This window comes from Nelumbo lutea, chromosome 3, assembly GCF_056320005.1.
Source record: "Nelumbo lutea isolate HS-2025 chromosome 3, American lotus-T2T, whole genome shotgun sequence".
NCBI classification, from domain to species: Eukaryota; Viridiplantae; Streptophyta; class Magnoliopsida; order Proteales; family Nelumbonaceae; genus Nelumbo; species Nelumbo lutea.
The window spans coordinates 18,626,160-18,652,366 of record NC_142686.1 but is presented as its reverse complement, the minus strand read 5'-3'; the positions used below and the strand labels follow the sequence as shown (position 1 = coordinate 18,652,366).

The 26,207-nt window shown below is 40.4% G+C and overlaps 1 protein-coding gene across 1 annotated transcript in view; it reads right to left on the bottom strand.

Annotated features, from left to right (window-relative positions):
- Window positions 1-26,207, bottom strand: part of SIK1 (Protein kinase superfamily protein) — a 106,872-nt gene that overhangs the window by 63,606 nt on the left and 17,059 nt on the right. The window contains exons 10-11 of the mRNA XM_088980489.1: window positions 14,903-14,958; window positions 4,126-4,207 (exon numbers count right to left, since the gene is read on the bottom strand). Coding sequence (XP_088836615.1) covers window positions 4,126-4,207; window positions 14,903-14,958 — 138 coding nt within the window. The remainder of the gene's footprint in view (window positions 1-4,125; window positions 4,208-14,902; window positions 14,959-26,207) is intronic.

Here is a 26,207-nt window from a genome sequence, read left to right as displayed (position 1 = left end):
TAGGGTCCTAACACAGGAGCTTTGATGAATAACCCCCAAATCAGAGAGATAGCAGGACAAGTTCTTCTCAAAATATTCTTTTGCATTATCAAATCTGAAAATTTTAATCCTGATATCAAACTGGTTTAGGACAAATTCATGGAATTGCCTCACAAGTCTGGGAACTTCATCACGGGATTTCATCAGAAATATCCAAGTAAACCGAGAAAAGTCATCAATGAACAAGATAAAATATTTGTACCCACCCATAGAAGGTAAGTGGTAAGGCCCCCACACATCAAAGTGCACAATATTAAAAGGAGAATAAGATCTTTTATTACTCAAGGGATAACTATTTCTACAATGCTTTGATAGCTCACAAGACTCGCAATGAAGACTGGACAAACTAATTCCCTTAAACAATTCAGGGAATAAATGACTCAATGCAGAAAAAGAAAGATGACCCAAACAAAAACGACATAACATAAATCGACTGATAGACGCTGTAGATATAGACCCAAAAGCAACTTTTCCAGGTTGTTCAGGGCATTGTCCTAGAGTATCAAGCAGGTATATTCCATTCGCCTCATGGCCACTCCCAATCACCTTCCGAGACTCCAGATCCTGAAAAACACAGTAGGAAGGGAAAAAGGTTACACAACAGTTTAATGACTTAGTTAGACTACTTACAGATAACAAGTTTGTATTTAGTCTAGGTACATGAAGAGCAGAAGATAGGAACAAGGAATCTGTAGCCTTGATGGTTCCCTTGCCGGAGATAGAGGCAAGAGAACCATTGGCTAGGGTGATTTTGTCAAGTCCAAGAAGTAAATCATATGAAACAAACACGGTAGAAAGGTTGGTCATATGATCAGAAGCACCTAAATCAATAATCCAAGGGATCTTAAGATTTTGTCAAGTCCAGGAAGTAAATCATATGAAACAAACAAGGTAGAAAGGTTGGTCATATGATCAGAAGCACCTAAATCAATAATCCAAGGGATCTTAAGATTACCTTAAATGGTTGCATGATTGGCAGAAGCCCGTATACCTAAATGAGCAAATGCAGAAGAGGCTGAATTTTCTGAAGGGTTGGAAGAAGTCACACCCTCTAGGTGACTGATCATCCTCCCAAACTTCTCATATTTTGCTTTCATGGCTGCTAACTGCGCACAAGTTGTCATCTCTTCAGTATGGTACTTGTCACTATCTGGACCAGCAGCCACATTAGCACTCCTTGCCCTTTTATTATCATGCTTCTTTTGAAACCGAAGAGGTAGAAGCTCAGAATGTAACTTCCAGCACTTGTCTTTAGTGTGTTTTGGCCTTTTACAGTACTCACAGACAACCTCTTTCTTCCCTGAGCCACTAGGAGTCCCTGCAACCCCTTTGGGTTTCACTCTCATATTAGCATAGTGATCATTTAGACCAGCCCCTTGAACCTGGACAATCCTTCTGCTCACTTCACTACTTACCAAGGCATATGCTTGTGACAGTGAGACACTATCCTTGGATAAAATATTTTGTTTTGTAATATTATACTCTGGGTTTAATTCGGTTAAGAACTCAAACACCATGTTTCTCTCAACCAGTTTTCTGTAGGTCTCTGCATCATTAGTGATGTCCCAGGTTACAGCTTCTATCAAATCTATTTTTCGCCACAGAGACTTCAGTGTTGAGAAGTATACAACTAAAGGTTTCTCCCCCTGTCTTAAATTCTTCACATCACTTCTCAACTTGTAAGCTCTAGCCACATTTAATTTTTGGGAATAGGTTTCAGCAACACTATCCCAAATTTCCTTTGCTGAATTCATCCACAAATAGTGTTGGCTAATCTATGGTTGCATTGAGTTCACAAGCCACCCAATAATAGTATAATTTTCTTGCATGCACTTCTCATAAGATGGATCATCTTCTGAGGGAGCAATGGCTAATTTGTGGCTGCATTAAGTTCACAAGCCACCCAATAATAGTATAATTTTCTTGCATCCACTTCTCATAAGATGGATCATCTTCTGAGGAAGCCTTCTTTCTTGCTCCTGGAGATAAAACCCCACTTTCCTCTACTACAGATATGAATCTTTACCGATTGTGACCATGCCAGATAATTAGTTCCATCCAGCTTGACTATGGTCACAGTCAGTAAAGAGTCAAAAGAGGCTCCCGGAACCTGCCCGGATTCAGCAACATTCTTGTTTTCAATCTCTGAGGAGTTCATCTCTTTAACCACTTCAAAAAGATTTCAACCAACTTCAAAAAAGGGCACCGAATGAAGATGGAACAAGGACTGTGTTAAGCCTACCTCAATGCAGCAGAACCACAAATCTGAGTCACACCCGAAAGCTGTGAGAAACAGAAACAGAAGCCACACCTTGTAGACTACACGGTACACCAACCAACTTGGTTCGGTCTTCAAGAAAGAAAATCAGAAAAACTCCTTTTCTAAACAGAAATTCCAGGTACTGTCCAATCAGCATCCAAAGGAAGCAAAAAACTTCAGAGACCTTTTCACAAACACAAGGTGGGCAGTAGAGGAGACCACACTGTCAAAAGATTAATACAGCCCAGAAAATAGTCCGTACAGGTGCCCTCAACAGTCCAAAAGAAAAGGCCAACCAGCAGTACTGATTCCAGAGATATTTCAGCCACTTGAAAGTCCAAACAATATGAAAACAACCCAAAAATTTCTGGGCTAAAGCAGTCTAAAAGAACAGTCGAATAGCAGTACTGATTTCAGAGAAATTTTGGATACTTTAACATACCAGAAAAATATAAAGAAAACAACCCAGAAATTATTGGGCACCACTCTCAATCTCTGATTTAAGCTCTAAATCAGGAACCAACCTGTTTTCTCCGATTCTTCCTGGTCACCAAACAGCTCTCCAAGAGATTTGAATCTTGGGCACCTTCTTCAATCTCCAATGACCTCCAAGAACCAGGCGACTCAAGCTGAAGCTTCCAGCCCTAGAACAACTCTCATGTAGTCGGCTGGACAACACCTACATGAGAGCCCAAGCCAAGTTTAGGCCTGCTCTGATACCAAGAAGAAAAACAGTCCTTGAGAATAGAGGGTTGTTTAGAACAGATGCAAAAATCAAAAGAAAACAGCAGAAATCTTTCTTCTAAGGAAGAGAAGATGAAGAAGAAGATGGCGGCAATAAGGGTTCAGAGAAGGAGAGTTTCGAACCATAATCTCTCCTCTTACCCCCTAACACTATTTTATTAAGTTCAACTTTAATAATTTACAAAGAGGCCCTTAGTTGGGCAAGAAATTAAAAGAACATAAAAAGAATAGGCCCAGAATAAGGCCTATTACAGTAAAGAACATAAAAATAAGAAAGGATAAACAGTCTATGGGCCATTCGGCCCATCTTCTCTACAGATTTGCACTACAAACAAACAGAGCCTTAAGTTTCTCAACGGCAAAGATGGGAAACTGATAAAGATAATGCTCCCCCTAATATACCAGGCTCTAGTACTCTAGGCCAATCCTAAGGACTTCTTAATAGTGAATGCAGGACAATACATTGGGTTCATGAAACTGGTCCTCTCTATATCATTTCCATCAAAAATATATGTCTAGTCATATGGAAAAGAAATGGTCAGAGGCAACAATGTCAGATATCCATAACGAATATGTATAAGCAAGACGTTTACAACCAATTTCTGCTTGGCATATATACTTGTTAAAAATGCACATAGGACATCCACAATTGCTTCTTACCGAGTTGAATATCTTCCAGTAGTTTCATTTGATTTAAGGCGTAAGAACTATATTAGGTTCAACCAACCACCAACCTAATAGGATCACTAATTGTATTTTACAAGCACAACCAAAAACTTTTCACTACATTCCATGCAAAAATCTTCAGTGGTTATTGTGATATTTTAGGTTCCTGGTTAAGTACCATTGTAATGTTAATATGTTATTACTGCTGTACCATGGTTGCAATGGTCTTATCTTTTTTAGCTACTAGAGCTACTAGATATCTGAGTTTAACTTGTGACTTCTATTGTTTTATATGTAAGACAAGCTCTAGAGAAATTATTTTTACCAAAATATATAGCCAATTGATACCAAATACCCCAAATTTCAGTTTAACTATTTTCCTAACAAGTAAAGACTTGGAGTGTTGCCTACTGTACCTTCAGCATCTCAGTTGCAGTAGGACGAAGCCGTGGTTCTTTCGTAAGGCATTTTGCAACAAAATCATGGAAGACAAGAGACCTGCACAAGCAGACAACCAAAGTGAATATATAGAAGCCCCAAGACCATGCAAACAATGTCTATAAAGGTGAGAGACCTGAAACATTACTTATTACTACTGTTAGAGAATATCAACCTATTCAAGGACCTCACCTAGCAGCTTAAGCTTTTAGGTTGAATGGTTCTTTGAGATGGTATCAGAGCCACTTTGACTAAGTGGTCTAGTGTTCGATCCTCATTACCCCCATTATAATTAATTAAGTTTCAGCACAAGGTATTGGTGGGCAAGTGCTTGTTCACACTTCAAGCCCAATGGGCTTTCGTGTGAGGGGGCATGTTAGAGAATATCAACCTATTCAAGGACCTCACCCAACAGCTTAAGGTTTTAAGTTGAATGGTTCTTTAAGAACTACAATGGTTACAACAACTGCAACTTTCTTTCTAATATTTAGAATAGCATATTATTAAAATATGAAATGTATAGGTTATAATGTAGAAAGTAAAATAAATTAACATTTATCAAAAAAAAATGTAGAAAGTAAAATAACATTATTCAAACACAGAATTAAGATCCATAATAACTGTGTAATGTCTATCATAGTATTAATAACAAAACGGGCATTATATTTACTGGCATCATTAAACTGCAAAAGGAAGCAAATTACTATCACCTTGGTTACTTGGCTATAACTGTAACATGTAATCCATTGGCCTAACATGATAGCATAAGATAAAACCCAGCAACTAGACCTGTTCACAGGCTGGGCCAGGCCGGGCTTTGCCTCCTTATAAACAGAAAATCACCGGGTCCAAGCCCAAGCCCGGCCCTATATAAAGCCCGAAGCTCAATTTTGACAAGTATTTTATAATATATTAATTATATATTATTAGTAATATGTATTTTTTTTTGGAAAAAGGTAAAGTAAATTTATTCAAAACAACACATACAAGCTGTGATCAGACCCAGAAAAACAGTCTGACAAACACAGCAATTACATACTCCACCAGGAGTTAGAACGAAATAAAGCAGACAAATTCAAACTTCTAAACTCCTCAGAAACAGACACCCAAGAGATTAACTTGCCCATAGCTTTCTGAATTAAATCTTCTGGACTCTTAGATTTATTACACAAAATCCTACTGTTCCTCTCAGCCCAAATGGACCACAAGACAGCACTAGGAATAGTCCTCCACACTATTTTCCTTTTCTTGCTTAGGCCTTTGATATTCCAGCAACAGAGGATCTCCTTAACCGATCTTGGCATAGTCCAACTGATGCTCATGGCTTTGAGAAAATGGTCCCACACCTGAGAAGAAAACAGGCAATGAATGCACAAATGATCTGTTGATTCAGGAATACTCCCACAAAGACAACAAGATAGATCCAAGATTTGAATGCCCCACCTCACAAGGTTAGATCTAGAAAGACATTTGTCGAGGGCCATTGTCCAAATCAAAAAGTTGGATTTAGATGGACTTATAGGGTTCCAAATCTGAGTACTTGAAAAATCAGTGATACCCAATCTGCAAAGCTTAGAGGCCAAGGATTTGACAGAAAAAACACCATCCGGATTCCACTTCCAGTACCACTTGTCTTCTGAGAGCAGGTCAACCTTTTGTTTCTGAAGAAGAGTCAACATCTCCACTATCTCTTCTAACTCCCAATCAAATATATTATTAGTAATATATTATATATTATATAATATTCTATACATTTAATATATAATACTTTTTTCTATTAATTTTACTATTATATATATTATATTTCTATTATATATCTAATCTTATCGGGTTGGGCTTGGGCTCAGGCCAGGCTTATTTGGGAAGCCCAAGCTCGGCTTGAAAAATAGTCGGGCCTGATTTTTAGAACCCAAGCCCGAGCCCGTGGACTTAAAATTTTGTCCAAGCCCGATTTAGGACAGGACAGGCCAGGCCAGCCCATCAAGCTACCCGGCCCATGAACAGGTCTACCAGCAACCAATGTAATGCTGGCCTGGATTGTATATCTTAGTCAGGCAAATATGGGCCAGTGTTATCAAAGGATCAACTAGTCAACCAGCTAGTCAATGTCTTGTATTGTTGTATTTTCACAAATTCTCAGATTTCTCTCCAGCCAGATACTCCAAATGATAGCCTCTCCAAACCACTTTTTTCTCTCCTGTTAAGGCCTCCCAAATGCCGACCTGTCAAAACCTCAACTATTCTAGGGAAAGCCCAGTGAACATTCAGTCTCATATTCAATACCTTGCAGCCATGATCTGCCACGCTGGCGCATTGGATTGCTACAGTGGAGCTTCATGGGCATAGCTTATTGTTGATTATGTGGGATTGATTCAATATATCTAGGTTTGCCCTTGCCCATGTTAATATTGTTCAGTTGGTGACCCCTCGCCATGTTGGTAGCATTGAGTAATTTCACAGCTGTTCCACTATCAAGCCAGATCAGAAAACGTAAGTGGTTCCTGATATTGTGAGGACATCTTTCTTTTCCCTTTTTTATCAATAACAGAAATTTTTCACTAGTTGGAATAAAGCATGATAACAATCCAGGAGATGACAGCCTGGCCCCAATGAACTTGTTACATCACAGCCCAGAACAATTGATCCCTAGCAACCCCTTGCATGTCTATTAAATCTGCCAAGCTATTTGCAGGTCTTCTGACACAAGAAAAGGTAGTTTCAAGTTCCCTGGCAATGCATCCAATCTCCCTTAAAGCTTGTCTGTGAGCCCAAACTCCTTGATTACCAACTTTGAATCCCCTTATACCTCCATCTATCAAAGTTCTAATGCTTAGCTAGCCTCATCCCCTGGCTCCCTAAAGTCTCATAATGACATAACAGTGCAAGATTATCATTCCAAATCATATTCTTCCACTGTTTAAAGATGGCTATATTTGACTCCTGATAAACTGTTAATTAAGACCCATTTCATAAGAAGTCACTCTACTTTGCCATAGATCGCCCCCACAGGAGCAGAATTGTCTTCAAATACTTTATTAGTTTATTGTTGTGCTCACCCAACACATACCAACATAAAGCAGGCAGGACCATGTTCCAAACTATCCTAACCCTCTTACTAAATACCTTCAACCACCAAGAAGAGATAATGCTTGGGAGATCTTTTCGAGTTACCCATTGAGTGCCAAGAAGAGATGCATGTATTTCTAAGGAAGGAGGTCCTGCCAGTGTCTCTATGGTCCTTTCTACTGTACACACATATCCCATAAAAAGAACCAACTCCAAGCTACCCAAATTTTTCTTTCTTTTTTTTTCTATCACTTAATGTATGATACAATCATAGAAATTTAGGGAAAAGGCACAGCTCCACTCTTATTCACTCTTCATTTTTTTCTTTCTTTTTTTTATCAGCAAGATAAGGAAGACAAAGATACAATGCCTTAGACCAAAAGAGTTACAATAATGCCCAAAACAGCTGCTGCCTATAGACTCCCTGCTTTACTAATGTGTCAACCAACCCATTTGCAGTCCTTACCCAAGCAAAAGCGGTGTTCAGGTTTGACAGGCTTTCTATTTCCCTAAAAGCATGCCTAAAATACAAGGCACATTGAACCAGGTAGTGATCCAGGATACAACCAGTTTTTATCCCCTTCAACCTCCAAGTTTTTGAAGTTAGAATGCTTAGAAAATTTTAGGACTTGCAACAAAACCATCAATTCAGCCTTCAGTGGATCTCCAACCCCTACAGGTCCCGAATGCATAACCATCACTCTTCACCTTTTTTCTCATGAACCTACTCCTCTTTTCTGATTCTTTAACTCAATTCCCTTCAAGGGTAGAAGAGTGAATCAAAGAATTCCAAGTTTTTTTATCAACAACTGAAACTTTATTAATGATTATAAAACAAACACAACAAAATTCAATTACAACAAAGCCCAAAATAGACTTTCCCTTCCCACCCCTTGTTTTGCAGGTGTATGCAAAGGAATTAGCAGTCCTCTTTACCCACAGTAGGTTTATCTCCATATCCCTGGTTAGCCACCTATACTTCCTTTTTTTCATTAGCAAATTTCCATATCTCATTCTCCTCCTTTAGCAGCCAACCTATAACTAGCTTAAAGTCCCCTTCAACAATCAGCTTTTCAATATTCAACTCCTTTACTCTTTTAATCCCTTCCATTACCACCAAAATCTCAGCTCTAAGTTAATCACCTACTCCAATGGGGTCTGAATAGAAAGCTATACCTTTTCCTCCCTCATTTCTGAAGATTCCTTCTATACCCAATGGACTTGGATTACCTTCACTGCTTCCATCAAAATTCAATTTAGTGAAACCAGCAACCGGTGGGGACCAAATTGGACTTGCCAGACTTGAGGGGAGATGAATCAGCCACTTCCCTCCAATTCTTGAACAGGTCATCTGAAAAAATACCCTCAAATAATTCGAAAGACGTCACCCAGTGAACCACCCTAACAATGATGGTTTCAATGACAAAGGCTTCAATTGTTTCCTTTTCAGAGAAAATTCTTTGGTTCCTTTCTTCCCACACTGTCCAATAAATAGCAGCCCTTATACATCTCCACAAAAAGGGAGGTAAACAAACTTTGTACATGTAGAGACTGATTTATGTTTCTTACATCTTTCCTTTTTTGGATATTGGAACCACTTTTTTATGTTGCAACTTATGTACACTATCTTTTGTTTAATTCTTTCTTGTAAGATAAGGGCATAACTGTCCTTTCCTTAACATTCTATTCTTTCTTATATAAGTTAGTCATTTCTGGGCATGTGATTCAAGAGAGAACACACCCTTTCATTCTCAGCTTTTCTCTGCTTTGATCTAAGTTGGCATGGTATCAGAGCAGGTTTTTCAACATGTCCTTGATTGAATTTTGTTTAGGCCTAAGATCAACCCATCTACTTCAGTTTTGGATCTCGTAGACTGCTGTACTGATCTGCACATCTGCTGTTCTTTCTTTGGAAGATCGCCATCAGAAATAGGGTTTCTTCTTTTTCCCTCAATCGGCTACACCAAACACTGAAACTTCAGATCTGAAGTTGCCCAGGTCAGATCTATAATTTATTTCTGGTTCAGATTCCTTTTGAAGGGTTTTTTGCCCTTCTTCTTGTTCGACAGTCCAGAAACCTTTTTTGGACTGTTATCGGTTCGAAAACACTGTGTGGCTGGTTTCTTTATTGGATTTTGATTCCTCCTTTTGGAGTGCGATTAGAAACACATATTCCATCAAGTTTTGGATTCATTTGGACCTTCGGCTGCCCTACTTTCTTAGTTTTTTTTTGCTTGCTCATTGCTGAAATGACCATGGAGAAAAGGGATATTCTACCAGTAAAGTTCAATGGAACAAACTATTACTTCTGGAAATTCCATTTCCAGTTCTATGTTGAGGGAAATGGCCTATGGGGATTTGTGGATGGTTCCAAAAAACAACCTGATGAATCTGATTCCAAGGGTCTGAAACAGTGGAAGATCGACAATGCCAAAGTAGTGTCTTGGCTTCTTGGCTCTGTTGAAACTGAGATTGCTATTCCAATGAGAAATTATCGAACTGCTAGTGAGATGTTCACTTATATGGAAAAGGTGTACCAACAGTCCAACATCTCTCGTCAGTATCAGATTGAGACAAAGATATTTTCGTACAATCAGGGTGAGAAGAAAATACCAGAGTACTATGCTGGCTTTGTGAATTTGTGGACGGAATATGAATTAGTTCACATGGGCGAAAGCACCTCTTCTTGATGCATCAAAAATCTAAAAGAACACTTTGATAGGAGGAAAATCATGCATTTTCTGATGCATCTGAGACCTGAATATGAAATTGTAAAGTCCAACATTCTCAGTAGGGGCACTCCTCCCACACTTGGCATAGTGTTGGGGGAGCTTCTTAGGGAGGAAACTAGACTCATTACTCAATCGACATTGAGGTCGAAATCTAATTCTGAAACAGAGACAGCTTTTCTGATGAACAAATCCAAGCCCAAGAAGGACTTGTCCCGTGTATGGTGCTATGAATGCAATGAATATGGACATGTTGTCTCACACTGTCGGAAGAAAAATTTTTGTACCTACTGCAAACAGCATGAGCATATTATACCTGAATGTCCTACCCGGCCAGCAAAGGGGAATGGTTCAAGTTCTAAGAAGTGTCAACGTAAGGCTTTCCAGGCAACAACTGAAGGTACAGATACAGGGAGTACAGTTTCAGTAGGAATGGATGAAAATTTTGGGACTCTTACAGAAGAAAGAATGCGGCAGCTAGTATCCCCAGCTATTTCCTCTGCATTTTCAGCCATCGGCCTTTCGGGTGAGTCATCCTATTATTGTTCCTCTCCTAGTCACTTATAGATCATTGATTCCAAGGCCTCTAACCATATGACAGGGGCACACACTGGTTAGTTCGTTAAACCCAAACCCTTGAATAAACATATTATTACTGCTAATGGAGAGAAATTGGATATTGTTAGTTGCAATGATTTGTCTTTAACTACATCTATCAATTCTTGCTTTCATCTACCTAAAACTTTCTTTGTTCCTAAACTTACAACGAATTTGATCTCAGTCGGTCAGCTAGTTGAGGATGGTAACATTGTTTCCTTTTCCCATGATGGTTGTTTGATACAGGACCAGCGCACTGGGATGGTGAAAGGGAAGGGGCATAGATTGGGTCGGCTATTTGCCTTGGAATTTGAAAAGACACCAGGGCATTCATCCACAACCTGTTTGCTTACTACCACCCCTAGTACTGAGGTTATTTGCAGAAAAAATGTATGGCACTTGTGGCATAGGCGTCTTGGTCAACCCTATGCAAATAAACTTGAGTCTTTGTTTCATGATGGTTATTTGTCTTCTAAAGCTACTTCCTTTAATGATGTTGATAAGGCTTGCATTTCTTGTTGCTTGAGTAAGAGCCATGTTTTACCTTTTCCTTCAGTTGTTGAACATGCTTTTGTTCCTTTTAAAATAGTACATAGTGATGTTTGGTCATCTCCGGTTGTTTCCAGGTTGGGATTTTGTTACATTTATTGATGACTATACTCGCTTTACATGGATATATTTCTTGAGAAACAAATCTGAAGTTTTTTCTACCTTTAAATATTTCCTAGCAAAAATCAAAAACCAATTTGATGCAAACATTGGGATTCTCCATTCAGACTCGAGGGAGTGAATACCTTGATGGAGACTTTCAAATTTTCTTGAGAGACAATGGAATTCAATCCTAGAGATCTTGTTCTAGCACTGCACAACAAAATAGAGTAGCAGAGCGCAAGAACAAACATATCTTGAGCATAGTTCGGACTCTTCTTCATGGTTTCCAAATCATCTATCAAAGCTGAGTATAGGGTTATGTCATCCGTCTGTAGTGAGATTATATGGCTAAGAGCCCTCCTTGATGATCTTAGCATCTCCTTGTCATCCCTAGTTCCTATTTATGCTGCCAATGTGAGTGTTATCATGATTGCATCCAACCCGGTCTTCCATGAGTAAACCAAGCATATAAAGGTTGACTGCCACTTCATTAAAGACCAGTTTTCTGCTGGAAACATATCTCTGTCGCACATTGCTGACATATTCACGAAGGCTATATAACCCATGCTCGCCACCAGTTTATAGTTGACAAACTGATGCTCGTACCTCGGCATCAGTTTGAAGGGGATGTAGAGACTGATTTATGTTTCTTACATCTTCCTTCCTTTTTTGGATCTTGGGACCATTCTTTTATGTTGTAACTTATGTACACTATCTTTTGTTTTATTCTTTCTTGTAAGATAAGAGCATAACTGTCCTTTCCATAACATTGTATTCTTTCTTATATAAGTTAGTCATTTCTGGGCGTGTGATTCAAGAGAGAACACACCCTTTCATTCTCAGCTTTTCTTCTCTGATTTGATATAAGTTGACACATCTGGTGGGGGAGCCCATCTACAACCAAACAAAGAGAGAAACCAATCCCAAATCACAAAAACAAATGGGCAGGAGATTAGTAAGTGAAAGCAACTCTCATGATTAGCTTTACAAAGAATGCACCAATGAGGAGATAAACATCAATTAGGGAGAGTGAAAGGGAGAACTGATCAAGTATTTATCAACCTTTTTTTTGGAATATCAAAGGAAAATTCATTAAACTGAAAAAAAAAAACGTTGTACATCTCAAAAAGATAGTTGTCTAGTTGACAAACCAACAACGAAACAGAAATGACACTGTAAAAGAATCAAATTACAAGGGCTCAACTCAAAAGAACTCTAGAAATTCTCAAACAGATCAGATTCATTCACTTGAACAAACTCAGGAAGACAGAGAGCCCAAATTGCCATCAAAATGTACATTCCTGCTACAAAAATTCAATGCTCCACCCATTCTCCTCCCTCCTTCCTTCTCTCAAACCCCTCATAATCCAGCTAAGAAACATCATCTTCCTCCCCCTCTCCCTGTCTTCCCACCAACCCCTGATTTAACTCAATCTTGTCCAGTCCCTTTTTCCTTTTTCCCTTTGATGATTAATGGACGAATTGGGAGCAAATTGCCAAAAGTTCTGCTGTAGGACTTAAGCCTTTGGTGGAGTGGAAACCTCCTGGAGAAGGAGTTATTAAGTTAAATTATGATGGCAGCAGCCTAGGTAACCCAGGGCTATCCAGAATTGGGGGAGTTTTCAGAAATTCTGAGGGCCAGATCATAGCTTTATATTCTGGTCCTATTGGTGTGGGAGATTCAGTTAATGCAGAAATCAAAGCTACTCTAAAAAAAGTAAAGTGTTTGCTAAGGAGCTGGGGTTGGAACACTTAATCATTGAAGGCTACTCTAAACTGGTTATTGGGTGGATAAAAGAGCCAGAGACTGCATCCCGGTTCTACAGAGGGGCTTTGAGGAGGTTCAGATGGTTAACATCAAACATATCAGTCACAGCTCAATGGGAAAGAAGATCGGCAAATGGGTTGGCAGATTCTTTAGCTAAACAAGGGGTACATAGGAATCAGATTTTTGGGGCTAAGTTGTAATCCTTTTGACACAGTTTGGAGGCAGCACTAGGGGTGGCCACAAGCAGAGCCTTTTACGAGCTATTTGAGCTCGGCTCGTGAAAAGATTGGCTCGACTCGGTTTAAACCAAGCTTCAATCCAAATTCGAGCCTGATATATAGGCTCGTTTGCTAATCGAACCAAGCTCGAGCCTAGTGAAGCTCAACTTGTGAGGCTCGCGAGCCTAGTATTAAATAAATATTTTTTATTATATACATATGTACATACATATAAATATATATAATAAATAATTTTATTATATATAATAATATTTTTTTCATGTATAATAGTAAATAATTTTTATAATTCTTAATTTTTTGTCTAAAAATTTAAAAAAAATAATAATTTTATACATGTATTTTTTATTTTTCAAAAAAAAACTTGTCTTATGGTCAAGCTCGAGCTCAACTCTCTAGCTCGAATTGAGCTCGAGCCTAATACTATTCTTGCAAGCCAGGCTCGAATAGCCAAGTATTCAGCTCGGCTCAAATCCACCCCTAGGCAGCACCTCGTGCCTCTATGTGGGACTTTGTAATATGTATCCTTTGTGATCTTTTTCAATAAAATCTTTATTATCTATAAAAAAACAGGATCAATGCATATATTTCCGAAATGAAGAAAAAGTAGTAACCTCCTACAATTCAGGTTATGAATAGAAGATGATAACCCCTGCCACCACATATCAAACCCAATAACTTGAAATACAAGAGATTGTAGGAGATTAGTTCAAAATTAAAGTCATCAATACAATTCAGCCCTTCACTCCCCCCTCTAACAAGCACATCTGCCAAAGAGTTGTCAATCTAGGAATCCATCTGAACTAGTTGTTCAGCCTGGAAATCAAAGATCTTGCCTCTGTAATTAGATATTGGGGCCATTATCCCATTAATCCATCCATCCCACTGTGACCTGAAGTTGCCTTCACCACAATATCTCAGTACTCATGAGATGAACCAAGCTTTAATCTATGCAGTAATTGCCAATGGGCCTGATGTGCACCCTGCTCTGCCCCATCCCTGAGGCCACTCTAATGTGTACTATGTAATACCAGCAAAAAAAAAGGAAAAGAAGAAAAAAAAAAAAAGAAAGAAATACAGTAATTAGAGCATCCAAGTTATCAAGGAGTGTCATGCACCTATCAGTCCCTGTGAGTCTGTGACTGTTAGATTCAAAAAGGAATACCTGATCATGGAAGAGAAAAAACTAAGATGGGCAACAGGTACATTTCTAAGTTATCAAGGAGTGCCATGCACCTATCAGTCCCTGTGAATCTGTGACTGTTAGATTCAAAAAGGAATACCTGATCATGGAAGAGAAAAAACTAAGATGAGCAACAGGTACATTTCTGTTGCTTCTGTATATACAGAACAACTGTGGAGGCACATGCATGCCCTCTTCATCTTACTACATTCAGCCACCACTAATTGTGTTATATCATATTGAAATTGACTAACGGAATTAATATATTTCAGTTTCTTCATTTCATTACGGTTTCCAACTTGCAGTTTAATCAATGACCACACTGTATACAAATACATTATAAAATTCTTGTGCCATTCTTCTTTGTTTTTTGTATTTCTTTCACTTTTTGGATTTTTATACCTTGATTAAATGCCTCCAGAGCAGCTTCCACCTTTAGCCAGTACATTTTTTTTACATCCAAGAAAAATTCAAGGTTTTTGCAGTACATGTCCTATAATGAGATTGTTAATGTAAAAGACAAACCATTTTTCCTTGTCCTCAAGCATTGGAGCTGGCTCAATGGATATCATGAACAATACCTAAGAAAAAAATATCAAAGCAGGTCAACAAAACTAATATCAAAAACCAAGAAAAAGAAAGAAAGAAAATAAAGTACCACACAATATTCACCAATATTAAATAATTTCACTAAAGTTGGAAATATAGAATAGCTAAAGACAATAAAGCATCTTACATCATCGGAGATCACGTGCTAGGGGCCTAGGGCATTTCAGAAGATAATACATCTACGGCAGTCTATGTTACCCGGATACAGCAAGGACATGGCTGGATATGGTATCAGATATGGAATTTACACTAAAAATTGAAGCTTCCAGCATAAAATGGCACTCTTGTTCAGGTGCTCAGGTATCATAGGTGGCAGTTCACAGGTGATTTTACTAAACTTTTTTGGGCAAGTGATATTACTAAATCCTGGTTTTCCATTCCGTTCTGTTCAAAGTTATATTATCCATTGTTAAATATTCGCAGACATGTAATTAATCTTGATTTGATCAAATTAATAAAAGATTAGAGAGGGGAGAGAGAAATCCATCGAACTCTCTTTTTCCTCTTCTTCTCAAACTTCTTCTCGTCTGCTGTATCTCTCTTCTTTCTTCCTTTTTTTATTGCTGTAATCAGAAAACTAATATCAGATTTAGAGGACTGATTCACATCTAACTTGCAACAGATCACTTCTTACGAGTGATGTCGATAGTCTTTCTATGCACACGACCAAACCATCTTAGTCTACTTTCTCTCATTTTATCACCTCTACTCCTAAGTTCCTATAAATGACTTCATTTTTTACCCTATGTTTTTAGTTTTTCCATTCATTCATCTCAGAATACACATTTCAACCACACTTTGGACACATTGTTTCTTTAAGTGGTATTCACTCCAGATACACCCCTTCATTTTGCCCATCCTGCTCTAGTTCTATGGGCAACATCCTCCTCTATCTCTCCCTTGCTATTAATTATCAAACCAAGGTACTGGAAAAGGTCACATTGAGTTATCTCTTGATCCCCAATCCTAAGCGTACCTTGATTTGCATTCCTATTATTATTAAATTTGCATAGCATTTATTTTGTTATAGTCCTACTTATTTCAAACCCTCTTTTAAGATATTTGTCCATAAACTTAACGACTTAATGTTGCATTTAATCATTAGTTTCATGATTTTCATCAATTAAAACAATATTATCAGCAAACAACATGCACCATGGGAGCTCCTGCCGAATATGTTTATCATACGTTTAATGCAAATAAATAAGAGCTAAGTTCTAAACTTTGGTGAAGGTTCATCATAACCATAAAATCTGAAGTCTCTCCCACAGGTGTTCTAATGTTGGTTGTTTGCACCCTCATGCATATCCTTAATGAGGTTTATATACATATTTGAAACCCCTTTCTTTTACAAGACCTACTATATTATCTCTTTAGCGACTCTATTATATGCTTTCTCTAGATCAATGAACACCATATGAAGAACACTCTTCTTCTCTATAAACTTTTCTATCAGTCATCTCAAAAGAAAGATAGCTTCCACTGTTGATCTCCCTAGCATAAACAAAAATTGATTCTCAGATCTACTTGTTTAATGTTGTAACCATTGCACAATTATTCTCTCCCAAAGTTTCATAGTGTGGCTCATGAGTTAAATCCCCCAATAGTTATTAAAATATTGTACATTGCCTTTGTTCTTAAATATAGGCACCATGTTGCTCCTTCTTCATTCATCAGGCATCTTTTTTGGATGGCACCAGCTGCCTCCAAATTCCTTTAACCATAAAAGTTTGTGAGAAGATAGGTTATAGGAAAGAAATTCAAAGAAAGAGGTACAAAAGAAAGTCCTCATGTGGATGCAAATCCAAATTTAAAAGTTAGGTCTAGAGGGGTTATGAAAAACACCTTCAAATAAGGCCCAAAGGTTCAAGGCTAAGAGGAACACAAAATCCTCTAGACCTCCCCCGAAACCCAACTACCCAAGTTCTAAGAGATCTGGAAACAGAAGAGGAGGATATAAAGGATATTGGTTTAGCTTTATGGGATGAGATAGAGAACAATAAATGAAATAAATCTTTTAAAGGACTATACCCCCACCAAAGGTCTTCCCAAATTTTTATTTCATAACAAGAACAAGCACCATATCTAAAAAAACTCAAGAAAATAAGAAGAAAACCTGAGATGGGTTTCCACAAAGATGTTAAAGTCAATCTTGTAAATGAACTAGAATACTAGCAATTTGCATGCACCCCATGAATGTTAATAATCACATCATGCCATGGTCCATCTGTCTCTAGCTGGAATCTTCAGATCCACTTACCTAACAAAGCTAAATTCCCCCTTAATCCTTCCTCTTGCACTCTGTATCCGAACTAATCAAGTGATCCCTCTTTGATTCCCTTTTCTCCCATAGGAAATCTCTCATGAACTTCTCCATCCTTTTTGAAATCAAGCTCAATAGTCTAAACATAGAGATGTAAGAAGTAGGTAAATTGACCAAAGTAGAGCTAATTAGTGTCATCCTTCCACCTAATGAGATATAATTTATCTTTCAAGTAGCCAGCTTTTTTGATAACCAATCAAGAACTAGGTCCCAATAATTTCTAGATCTAGGATTATCCCCAAGTGGAAGACCTAGGGATGTCAACAGGTCAGGTTGCTCCACTTGACCCAAAACAAGTCATTCAAACCTAAACCCGATCTAACCCAACCAGTTGGAATAGGGTTGTTGAACCTGACCCACCCCATCCCATGAACAGCACCACTATTCTTAGCAAAGTCTATGTTTTTTTTTTTCAGTATCATTATATCAGTAGGTTGGGTTGGCATGGACTAGCCTCAATCCGAACGTGACCTGAAATCCAATTAAGATAAACATGAACCTGACCAATAAGATTCGGTCAAGGCAGCTTTACCCAGCCCACTGACATCCCTATATAGGCCAATGGTCACTGAACACCCTGATATAGTCATATAGATGAATACCACTCTATCTCTTCCTCCCCCAATGTTAGCTCGTGCCATACAACTCTTATCCAAGTTGATTCTCAAATTTGAAAATTTCAAGCATTTTATTAGAAGTTCATGTTCCTCATCCCTACTTCCCCCATGCCCTCACAAAACAACATTATATATCATCAACAGTTTCAAATCAATAGGCTAACAAAAGCATTTAAGACAACTGAAACTCAATGTATGTATCATTAAATATAGGATTTATAAGTCATTAAGTCTATAGCAGTGTTTTAAAAGGTGTGGGAGGCATATGCTCTGGAGGCGAGGCATTCCTAAAACGCCCTGAGGCGTATGCCAGAGGCGCTGACACCTCTGAGGCGTACGCCTCATGCGCCTCATGCACATCTGATATAAAAAGACAGAAAAAAAAAAGAAAAAAAAAAGGAAAGGGAAGGGAAAGAACTACGCCTCATGCCTCTAGGTAGTGGAACGCCTCGCGTCACGCCTCCGTGTTTTAAAACATTGGTCTATAGTGCTTGGTTACCATGTACCCAGAGATAATAGCATTATAAATCCATCTTTAATTTGCTGACAATATAATCTCATTCCATGATGAAGGAGAAGAAGAGAATTGCAGGAACTTAAAGGGGCTCATAAGTCTGTTCTCCTGACCCAAAGGAGAACAAGAGAATTGAAGGGGATTCAAAATTGGTGGTAGGATGGCTGAAGGATCCAGAGTCTATAACCAGGTGTTTTAGGGATGAGATGAAGAAATTTAAATTGCTAACCAGAAACATGAATTTGAGAATACTTTGGATCAGGAGAACAGATAATGCTACAGCATGTGTGTTAGCTAAACAAGGGGTAAAAAGGGACAGTTGTATTGGGCTTAGTTGTAATTGTCAATTGTAATTTGCTTGATGTGTGAGAGGTAGCACCTCATGCCTCTCTGTGGGGATACTTGCACTGCCTGTTTTTATTGCTCTTTAATAATTACTTACTTTTACTTGTCAAAAAAAAGGGGCTCATAAGTCGATTTGAGAGAACCTCCAGTTTGAAAGTAAATATAGGAAAAAGTTGTGGCAGGGGTAAATATGTCAGAAAGAGAGTTAAGAACGATTGCAGAGATAGTAGAATGTGAAACCAAATCTTGGCCTTTGGAGTATCTTGGTTTTTTGTTGGCGGCAACTCGAAAACAAAAGGTTTTTGGAAGCTAGTGCTGAGAAGATTCTCTAAGAAATTGGCATTTTGGTAGAGAAATTATATATCAATGAAGGTGGGGGGAGGATTACCTGAATCAAATCCACAATAGAAAACTTACCCATCTACCATCTATCTCTCTACTTTTCATACCCCAATTAAGGACTCAAGGTGGCTAGGCAACTAGAGAAGTACATGAAGATATTCTATGGGAACCAGGAGAAGATAAGAAGGTCCATAAGCTAAAGTGGGAGGTGGTTTGTTGAGGGCCCGCGAACAGGATCTTGTCACAGGTCGGTCCACGGGGAAAACCTCCTGTTTTCCCTTGTCCCTTCCTTTTCTTGAGGTACCTATCTTGGTACCTTGGTGATTTGTTCAAGAGATCACCAACTCTCCTTATTCTCTTCTTGACTGAATATTCGATGCCTTCATTCAATAATAGTGGCTCCTTAAATAGGAGATTACAAGAGTCCTGTTCTTAGGGAGACTCCTTGTTGAATAGGGAGGCCTCCAGCTCTATCTTGATAAGATAAGACTAATAGGATAAGATAAGTCTCTCTTAATCCTAATCTAATAAGATAAGATAATCTAATCTACTAACTTAATAAGATAAGATAAGAACAACAAGATAGTCTAATCTAATATGCTGAATGGATAAGATTGTTGTTGCCGAATTGGATAGGATGAGAACATCGGATCACTGCTGCTGCCGACGGCGATGATATTTCTTCCTGAGGAACGCATCCATATCATTACTCCCCTCCTAGACTAAGAGCTTGTCCTCAAGCTCGAACTCAGGATATGTGGCTTGGAACTCGGTCAAGGGGATCCAGGTGGCTTCGGCTGATGGTAGGCTGTCCCATTCCACCAAAACTTCAAGAATACCTCGATTGATATGAGAGCGGATGAGAGCCCTAGGTTGGGGAATAAGTTTGCCTTCTTTGAAGGGTGGCAGGGAGGGGACTTGGTCCGGAGGAACACCCATAAATGGTTTTAGCAAGGAGACGTGAAAAACATCATGAATCTGACTGTTCTCTGGTAATTCCAGCTGGTATGCCACTGTGCCAATCCGCCGCTGAACCTTGAAGGGGCCATAGAATTTAGGAACCAGTTTAGGGGAAGCCCTGTGGCGCAAGGAGCGTTGCCGATAGGGATGGAGTTTCAACCAAACAAATTGTCCTGGTTTGAACGACAATTCCTGATGGTGCTGGTCATAGGTGAGCTTCATGCGGAACTGGGCCTGCTATAAGCAAAGGTGTACGTCAGCTAGAAGGGCATCACGTTCCTGTAAGGAGCGATCAATTTCCTCCAAACGAGTAGATAGGATAACAAGCAAGGAGGGTCCCGGCCATAGACGACGCGAAAGGGGTCATGCCGATGGAAGAATGGTAGGCAGTGTTGTAACAGTACTCGGCCCAAGGAAGCCAATCCACCCACCGTCGCGGTTGGTCCCCCACGAAGCAACGGAGGTACATCTCGATTGTGCGGTTTAGCACCTCCGTCTGCCCGTCGGTCTGTGGATGATATGCGGAGGAGAAGGCTAGGGTGGTGCCATGTAGCCGAAACAACTCCTTCTAGAAGGCACTAGTGAAAACTGGGTCCCCGTCGCTGACAATGGATTCCAGTAACCCATGTAAGCGGAAAACATGCGTAAAGAAGGCGAGGGCAACCAAAGTGGTGCTGTACAGGTGTGATAGAGGAATGAAGTGGGCGTATTTAGAGAAGCGATCCACCACCACGAACAGGACTGATTTTCTGCCTACCTTGGGTAGCCCCTCGATGAAGTCCATGGAGATGTCGGCCCAGATCTGTGTTGGGATCGAAAGGGGCTGAAGGAGGACTGCCGGGTGCAGGTTTTCCCATTTATGTTGTTGGCACGTGGAGCAATTTTGGACAAAATCCCAAATAGAGGTCTTCATACCTCGCCAATGGAAATCAGCCCAGACGCGGTGCAGCGTTTTCTGAATGCCCTCATGGGTGGAGTTATGAATGCTGGAGACGATGGTGGAAATCAACGGGGAGTCTGGTGGGAGATGTACCCGACCTTTATATAGTACCAACCCGTCATGAAGGGACCAATTGGAGTCAGCGGCCCCGGACTGAATTTTCTGTACAAGGACCATTCAAGTGATTGTGGCATTGCCTTCTTGATGTCGTCTAACAGAGAGATCCGGGGTTGGGAAATTCCACACAAAGACATCGCGTCCTCGTCGAGTCTAGACAAAGCATCAACTGCACGATTCGAGGATCCCGCCTTGTATTCCACCCGAAAATCGAACCCAAGCAGTTTGCTAACCCAATGTTGTTGAGGAGAAGTGGTGAGTCGTTGCTCCAACAAGTATTTGAGGCTGTAGTGATCGGTTTTGACGATGAATGACCGCCCCCACAAGTACGGCCTCCAGTGTTGGACGGCTCTAGCTAGCCCGATTAGTTCACGCTCATAGGCTGGAAGTTTCAAGTGTCGGTCGGCCAGCTTGCGGCTGAAGAAGGCAATCGGGTGCCCTTGCTGCTATAATACGGCCCTGATACCCATTCCAGATGCATCACACTCAACTGTAAATTCGAGAGCAAAATTCGGTAATTGCAGAACTGGGGTGGACAGGGCATCTCTTAATGTCGAAAAAGCTGCATCGGCTGCGTTGTCCCACCAGAAGGAATTTTTCTTTAGCAAGTTGGTTAACGAGGCAACCAACAAGCCATAATTCTGCACAAATTTGCGGTAGTAACCTGTTAACCCTAGGAACCAGCGTAAGGCCTTGGCGGATTGAGGCTTGGGCCATTCCTTGATAGCTTGAATTTTGGAACTGTCAACCATCACACATTGCCCGTGGATGACGTGACCTAGATAAAGAACCTGTCGCTCCCCAAAGGAGCACTTGGACAGTTTTAGGAAGAGTTTGTGTTGGCGCATGAGCTCGAAAACGGTCCACAGATGGTGCACATGTTCCACCCATGATTTATTGTAAACGAGAATGTCATCAAAGAACACTAAAACAAATTTGCGCAGATGAGGCTGAAATACCTCGTTCATCAAGGACTGGAAAGTGGATGGGGCGTTGGTGAAACCGAATGGCATGACTAAAAAATCAAAGTGACCATGGTGGGTTCGAAAGGCAGTCTTTTCCACGTCTCCGGGAGCCATTCGGACCTAGAAATACCCGGACCTGAGGTCCAACTTGGAGAAGTACTGGACACCATGTAGCTCGTCCAACAGTTCGTCCACAATGGGAATAGGAAACTTATCCTTGATCGCCTGGCTATTGAGCTCTCTGTAGTCAACACAGAATCTCCAAGTTCCATCCTGTTTCGCTACCAACAGAACCGGCAAAGAGAAGGGGGAGTGGCTATTGCGTATGATCCCTTGTTTTAGCATCTCGGCACATTGTTTTTCTATTTCGTCCTTCTGTAGGTGAGGGTAGCGATAAGGCTGAACAACGACTGGTTCTGAACCCGCACTAGAGGGACTCGATGATCGCATGCTCGAGGAGGAAGGAGTCCCTTGTGTTCCTGAACACGTCTGAAAATTCGGCGAGGAGTCTTTCCATGGCTGTCGTATGCGTTGTTTCTGTCTGAAGCGCATGAACCTGTGGTGTCCTCTCCTTTACCCTGCAACCTTGCCACGAGACTTGCTTCCCATTCAAGTGGAATGCCATTGTTAGGGCATTGAAGTCCCATAAAAATGGTCGTAGGGTGATCAACCATTTGACCCCAAGAACAATATCGAAACCATCCAAGGAAAATACGAATAAATCAGCAGAGAATAGTTCAGAGTCGACCTGTATCTGGACGTCCTTACAAATTCCGGGGCTGTGAACCCTTTCACCGTTTGTGACGGCTACCAGTAGTCATGGCCAGAATTCCATTGGTAGTTTTAACTGAAGGGCGGCTTGCTCACTTATTAAGTTGAGTGTGCTCCCTGAATCGACAAGTATGCGCACCGGATTACCTGCTAATTGTGCCTGCAACTGCATGGTCTTAGAGGTTTTTATTCTGGTGATCGCGTTGAGAGAGATCTCTGGCTCGAATACAACGGCTTCTTCTTCGTCCTCCTCTTGCTCATCCACTAGGAGGCAGAAAAGCATCTTGCACCTATGTCCCGCCAAGTAGAGATCATCGCAGTTGAAACATTGGCCCCTCGCTCGGCACTCGGCGCTCTGCCATCTCGGCCCTAGTCAGACGCTTAATGGGTGGAGCTACTATGTTGCTTCCTGCACTTGTTGTCGATTCGGAGATGTTGTTTGTGTGAGGCCTCAGTTCCCGGTTGGTTGCAGAAGAAGGGGTCGTTGTCGCTGATTTCGGGGGTGCCCATGAAGTCGGCGAACGTCCCATATTGTAGGTCCCGCGGCTGAGTTGCAACTTGCGCTCGAACGTGTGGGCTAAGTTCATGGTTGTAACCAGGTTGGGGGGATTCTGCATCTCCACGTCCACTTGCAAGGGTTCTGTTAACCCTGCGGTGAACATGTCTACCTATTGGTCCGGTCGCACTGAAGATGCCCTGGCGAGGAGGGTCTGGAACTGACGCTGGTATTCTGCCACCGTGTCGGTTTGTTTAAGGTTAATCAGCTCACCTAAGAGGTTGCTTGTCAGTGGGGGCCCAAACCTAAGAAGGTAGTAGGACTTGAACTGGGTCCAACTGAGCCCGGGTTCTTCCTGTTCTAATCTATAGAACTAGAGTTGCGCTTCCTCTGTTAGGTGAAAGGCGGCTAGGCTTACCTTGTCCCGGTTGTCTGTCCGTTGATTTCAAAAAAACTGCTCGCACCGGTACAACCAGCCCAAGGGATCTCCGTTGTCGTTGTACGACGGGAATTCCAACCTGTTGTACTTGGGAATGACCGCGCCCCCTAGTTGACGCACTATTGTTCGCCGAAAGATTCCAGCAGATCTAGTCGGCGGCCACTAGTGGCTGTCACCCCTTCTGTGTTCCTCTCTTTGCTAGAAAGGAATAACTCCATCAGACGTCGTAGCTCCCTAACTTCGTCCTTGATCTCACGTACTTCTGAGCTGGTCTCCACGAGCTGGTGCTCGAGTTCGTGGACCCTGGACGGCAGCTGCTCCAAATCACCCATGACGCCTTGCTCTGATACCAAGTTGTTGAGGGCCCGCGAATAGGATCTCGTCATGGGTCGGTCCACGGGGAAAACCTCCTATTTTCCCTTGTCCCTTCCTTTTCTTGAGGTACCTATCTTAGCGCCTTGGTGATTTGTTCAAGAGATCACCAACTCTCCTTACTCTCTTCTTGACTGAATATTCGATGCCTTCATTCAATAATAGTGGCTCCTTAAATAGGAGATTACAAGAGTCCTGTTCTTAGGGAGACTCCTTGCTGAATAGGGAGGCCTCCAACTCTATCTTGATAAGATAAGTCTCTCTTAATCCTAATCTAATAAGATAAGATAATCTAATCTACTAACTTAATAAGATAAGATAAGAACAACAAGATAGTCTAATCTAATCTGCCGAATGGATAAGATTGTTGTTGTCGAATTGGATAGGATGAGAACATCAAATCACTGTTGTTGCCGGCGGCGATGATATTTCTTCCTGAGGAACGCATCCATATCATGGTTAGTAAACCTAGAGAACAGGGTAGCTTGGGAATAGGGAATTTGATTCATAGAAATATTGCCTGGAAAATGGTTATCCCATTAAAGAAGGACAGGCTGCGGCATAAGGTTATCGTGAGCATTCATGGTGTCATGGACAATGGATAGGATGGATGAGTCTCTCCTCGTGTATCTTACTTATCCCCTTGGAAATACATTCAGGTACTTCTCCCTACTTTCTTGGGTTTCATTAGATATGATGTTGGTAGTGGTAATAGGATCCTCTTTTGGGAGGATCTTTGGCTGGGTGATGCTCCTCTAAATGTGTAGTTTTTGTTGCTTTATTCCCTCGCTCAATATCACAAGGAACACATCACTGAATTTTGTTCAGCTTCTCCTTTCACCTCATGTATGCATTCTTTGCAAGGCTAGCAGTGAGACCCTTCCCCATTTACTAATCTCCTATCCTTTTGTAACCTGTGGACGTATTTTTGCTCTCTTTTTGGTTGCAAGTGGGGATACTGCTTGAGATGTGGCTAGTCTATTCCAGTGATTTAAAAGGCATGCCCAGGCGTACAGGCGAGGCACATTTTAGGGTAGGCGCCTCGCCCAGGTCCTAGGTGCAATCCTTTCAAAAGGCACACACCTGGTGTGCCTTGCGCCTCAGCCCAAGCGTGAACCTTTTAAAAATTTGACGCTTTTTTTGCTTTTTTTGTGTCTAGCGACTGGGCCAGGGGCTCCGCCCTCGAACCCCCTATTTGGTAATGTTGTTCATTCATTCATCCTAATAAAATATCTTCTTAAAAAGCAATTAAAACTATAAAATCATTATTTTTTGTGTGAGAACTAAGAATTTAAGACCTAATGTGGATTTGTTTGGGCTTGCCTCGAGGGGCGTGGCACAAAGGCGGCTCGTAGAATCAAGAATGTAATATGTTTTACATCACATTAGCTACTTGAAGTAATGAAATTTAGAGAGAGAGAGAGAGAGAGAGAGAGATTATGGGTTTTATATGCTTGAAAATATTTTATTTATTTGATTTTATTTTTAAATTTTCATTTGAATATGCTTTACATGTTATACTTATGTATTTTAATTTTAGATAATAGGTTTTTTAAAACATTTATTTTAAATTTTAAGTTTATATTTTTGCTAATATTATGTTTAATAATTTTTTGGCATTTTTTTGTTTTTTTGACTTTTTTTTTTAGCTTTTTTATTTTTTGTGCCTTGCTTAAAAAGATGCACGCGCGCCTCAGGCGCAAATTGACCCTTGCGTCTTGCACTTTTAAAACACTAGTCTATTCAATCATGACTTAATGAGGCAAATTAAGAAGAGGGGAAGAATAACATGAAAGGCAGCAAGAGAAGTTTTATGATCAATCTGCAAAGAAAGGAATGAATGGATCTCCAAGGAGAAATGTAGCACGAGAAGACTCATAAATAGCATAAAGGTAAAGGTGGCACAATGGGTGAGAATAGTAGACATCCAAAGTATTCTTTGTAGATGATATCATGAGATCTTGGGAAGCAGTTGCTACATCATCAACTAGGAAAGGTAATGATTATGGATTGGAGGAGT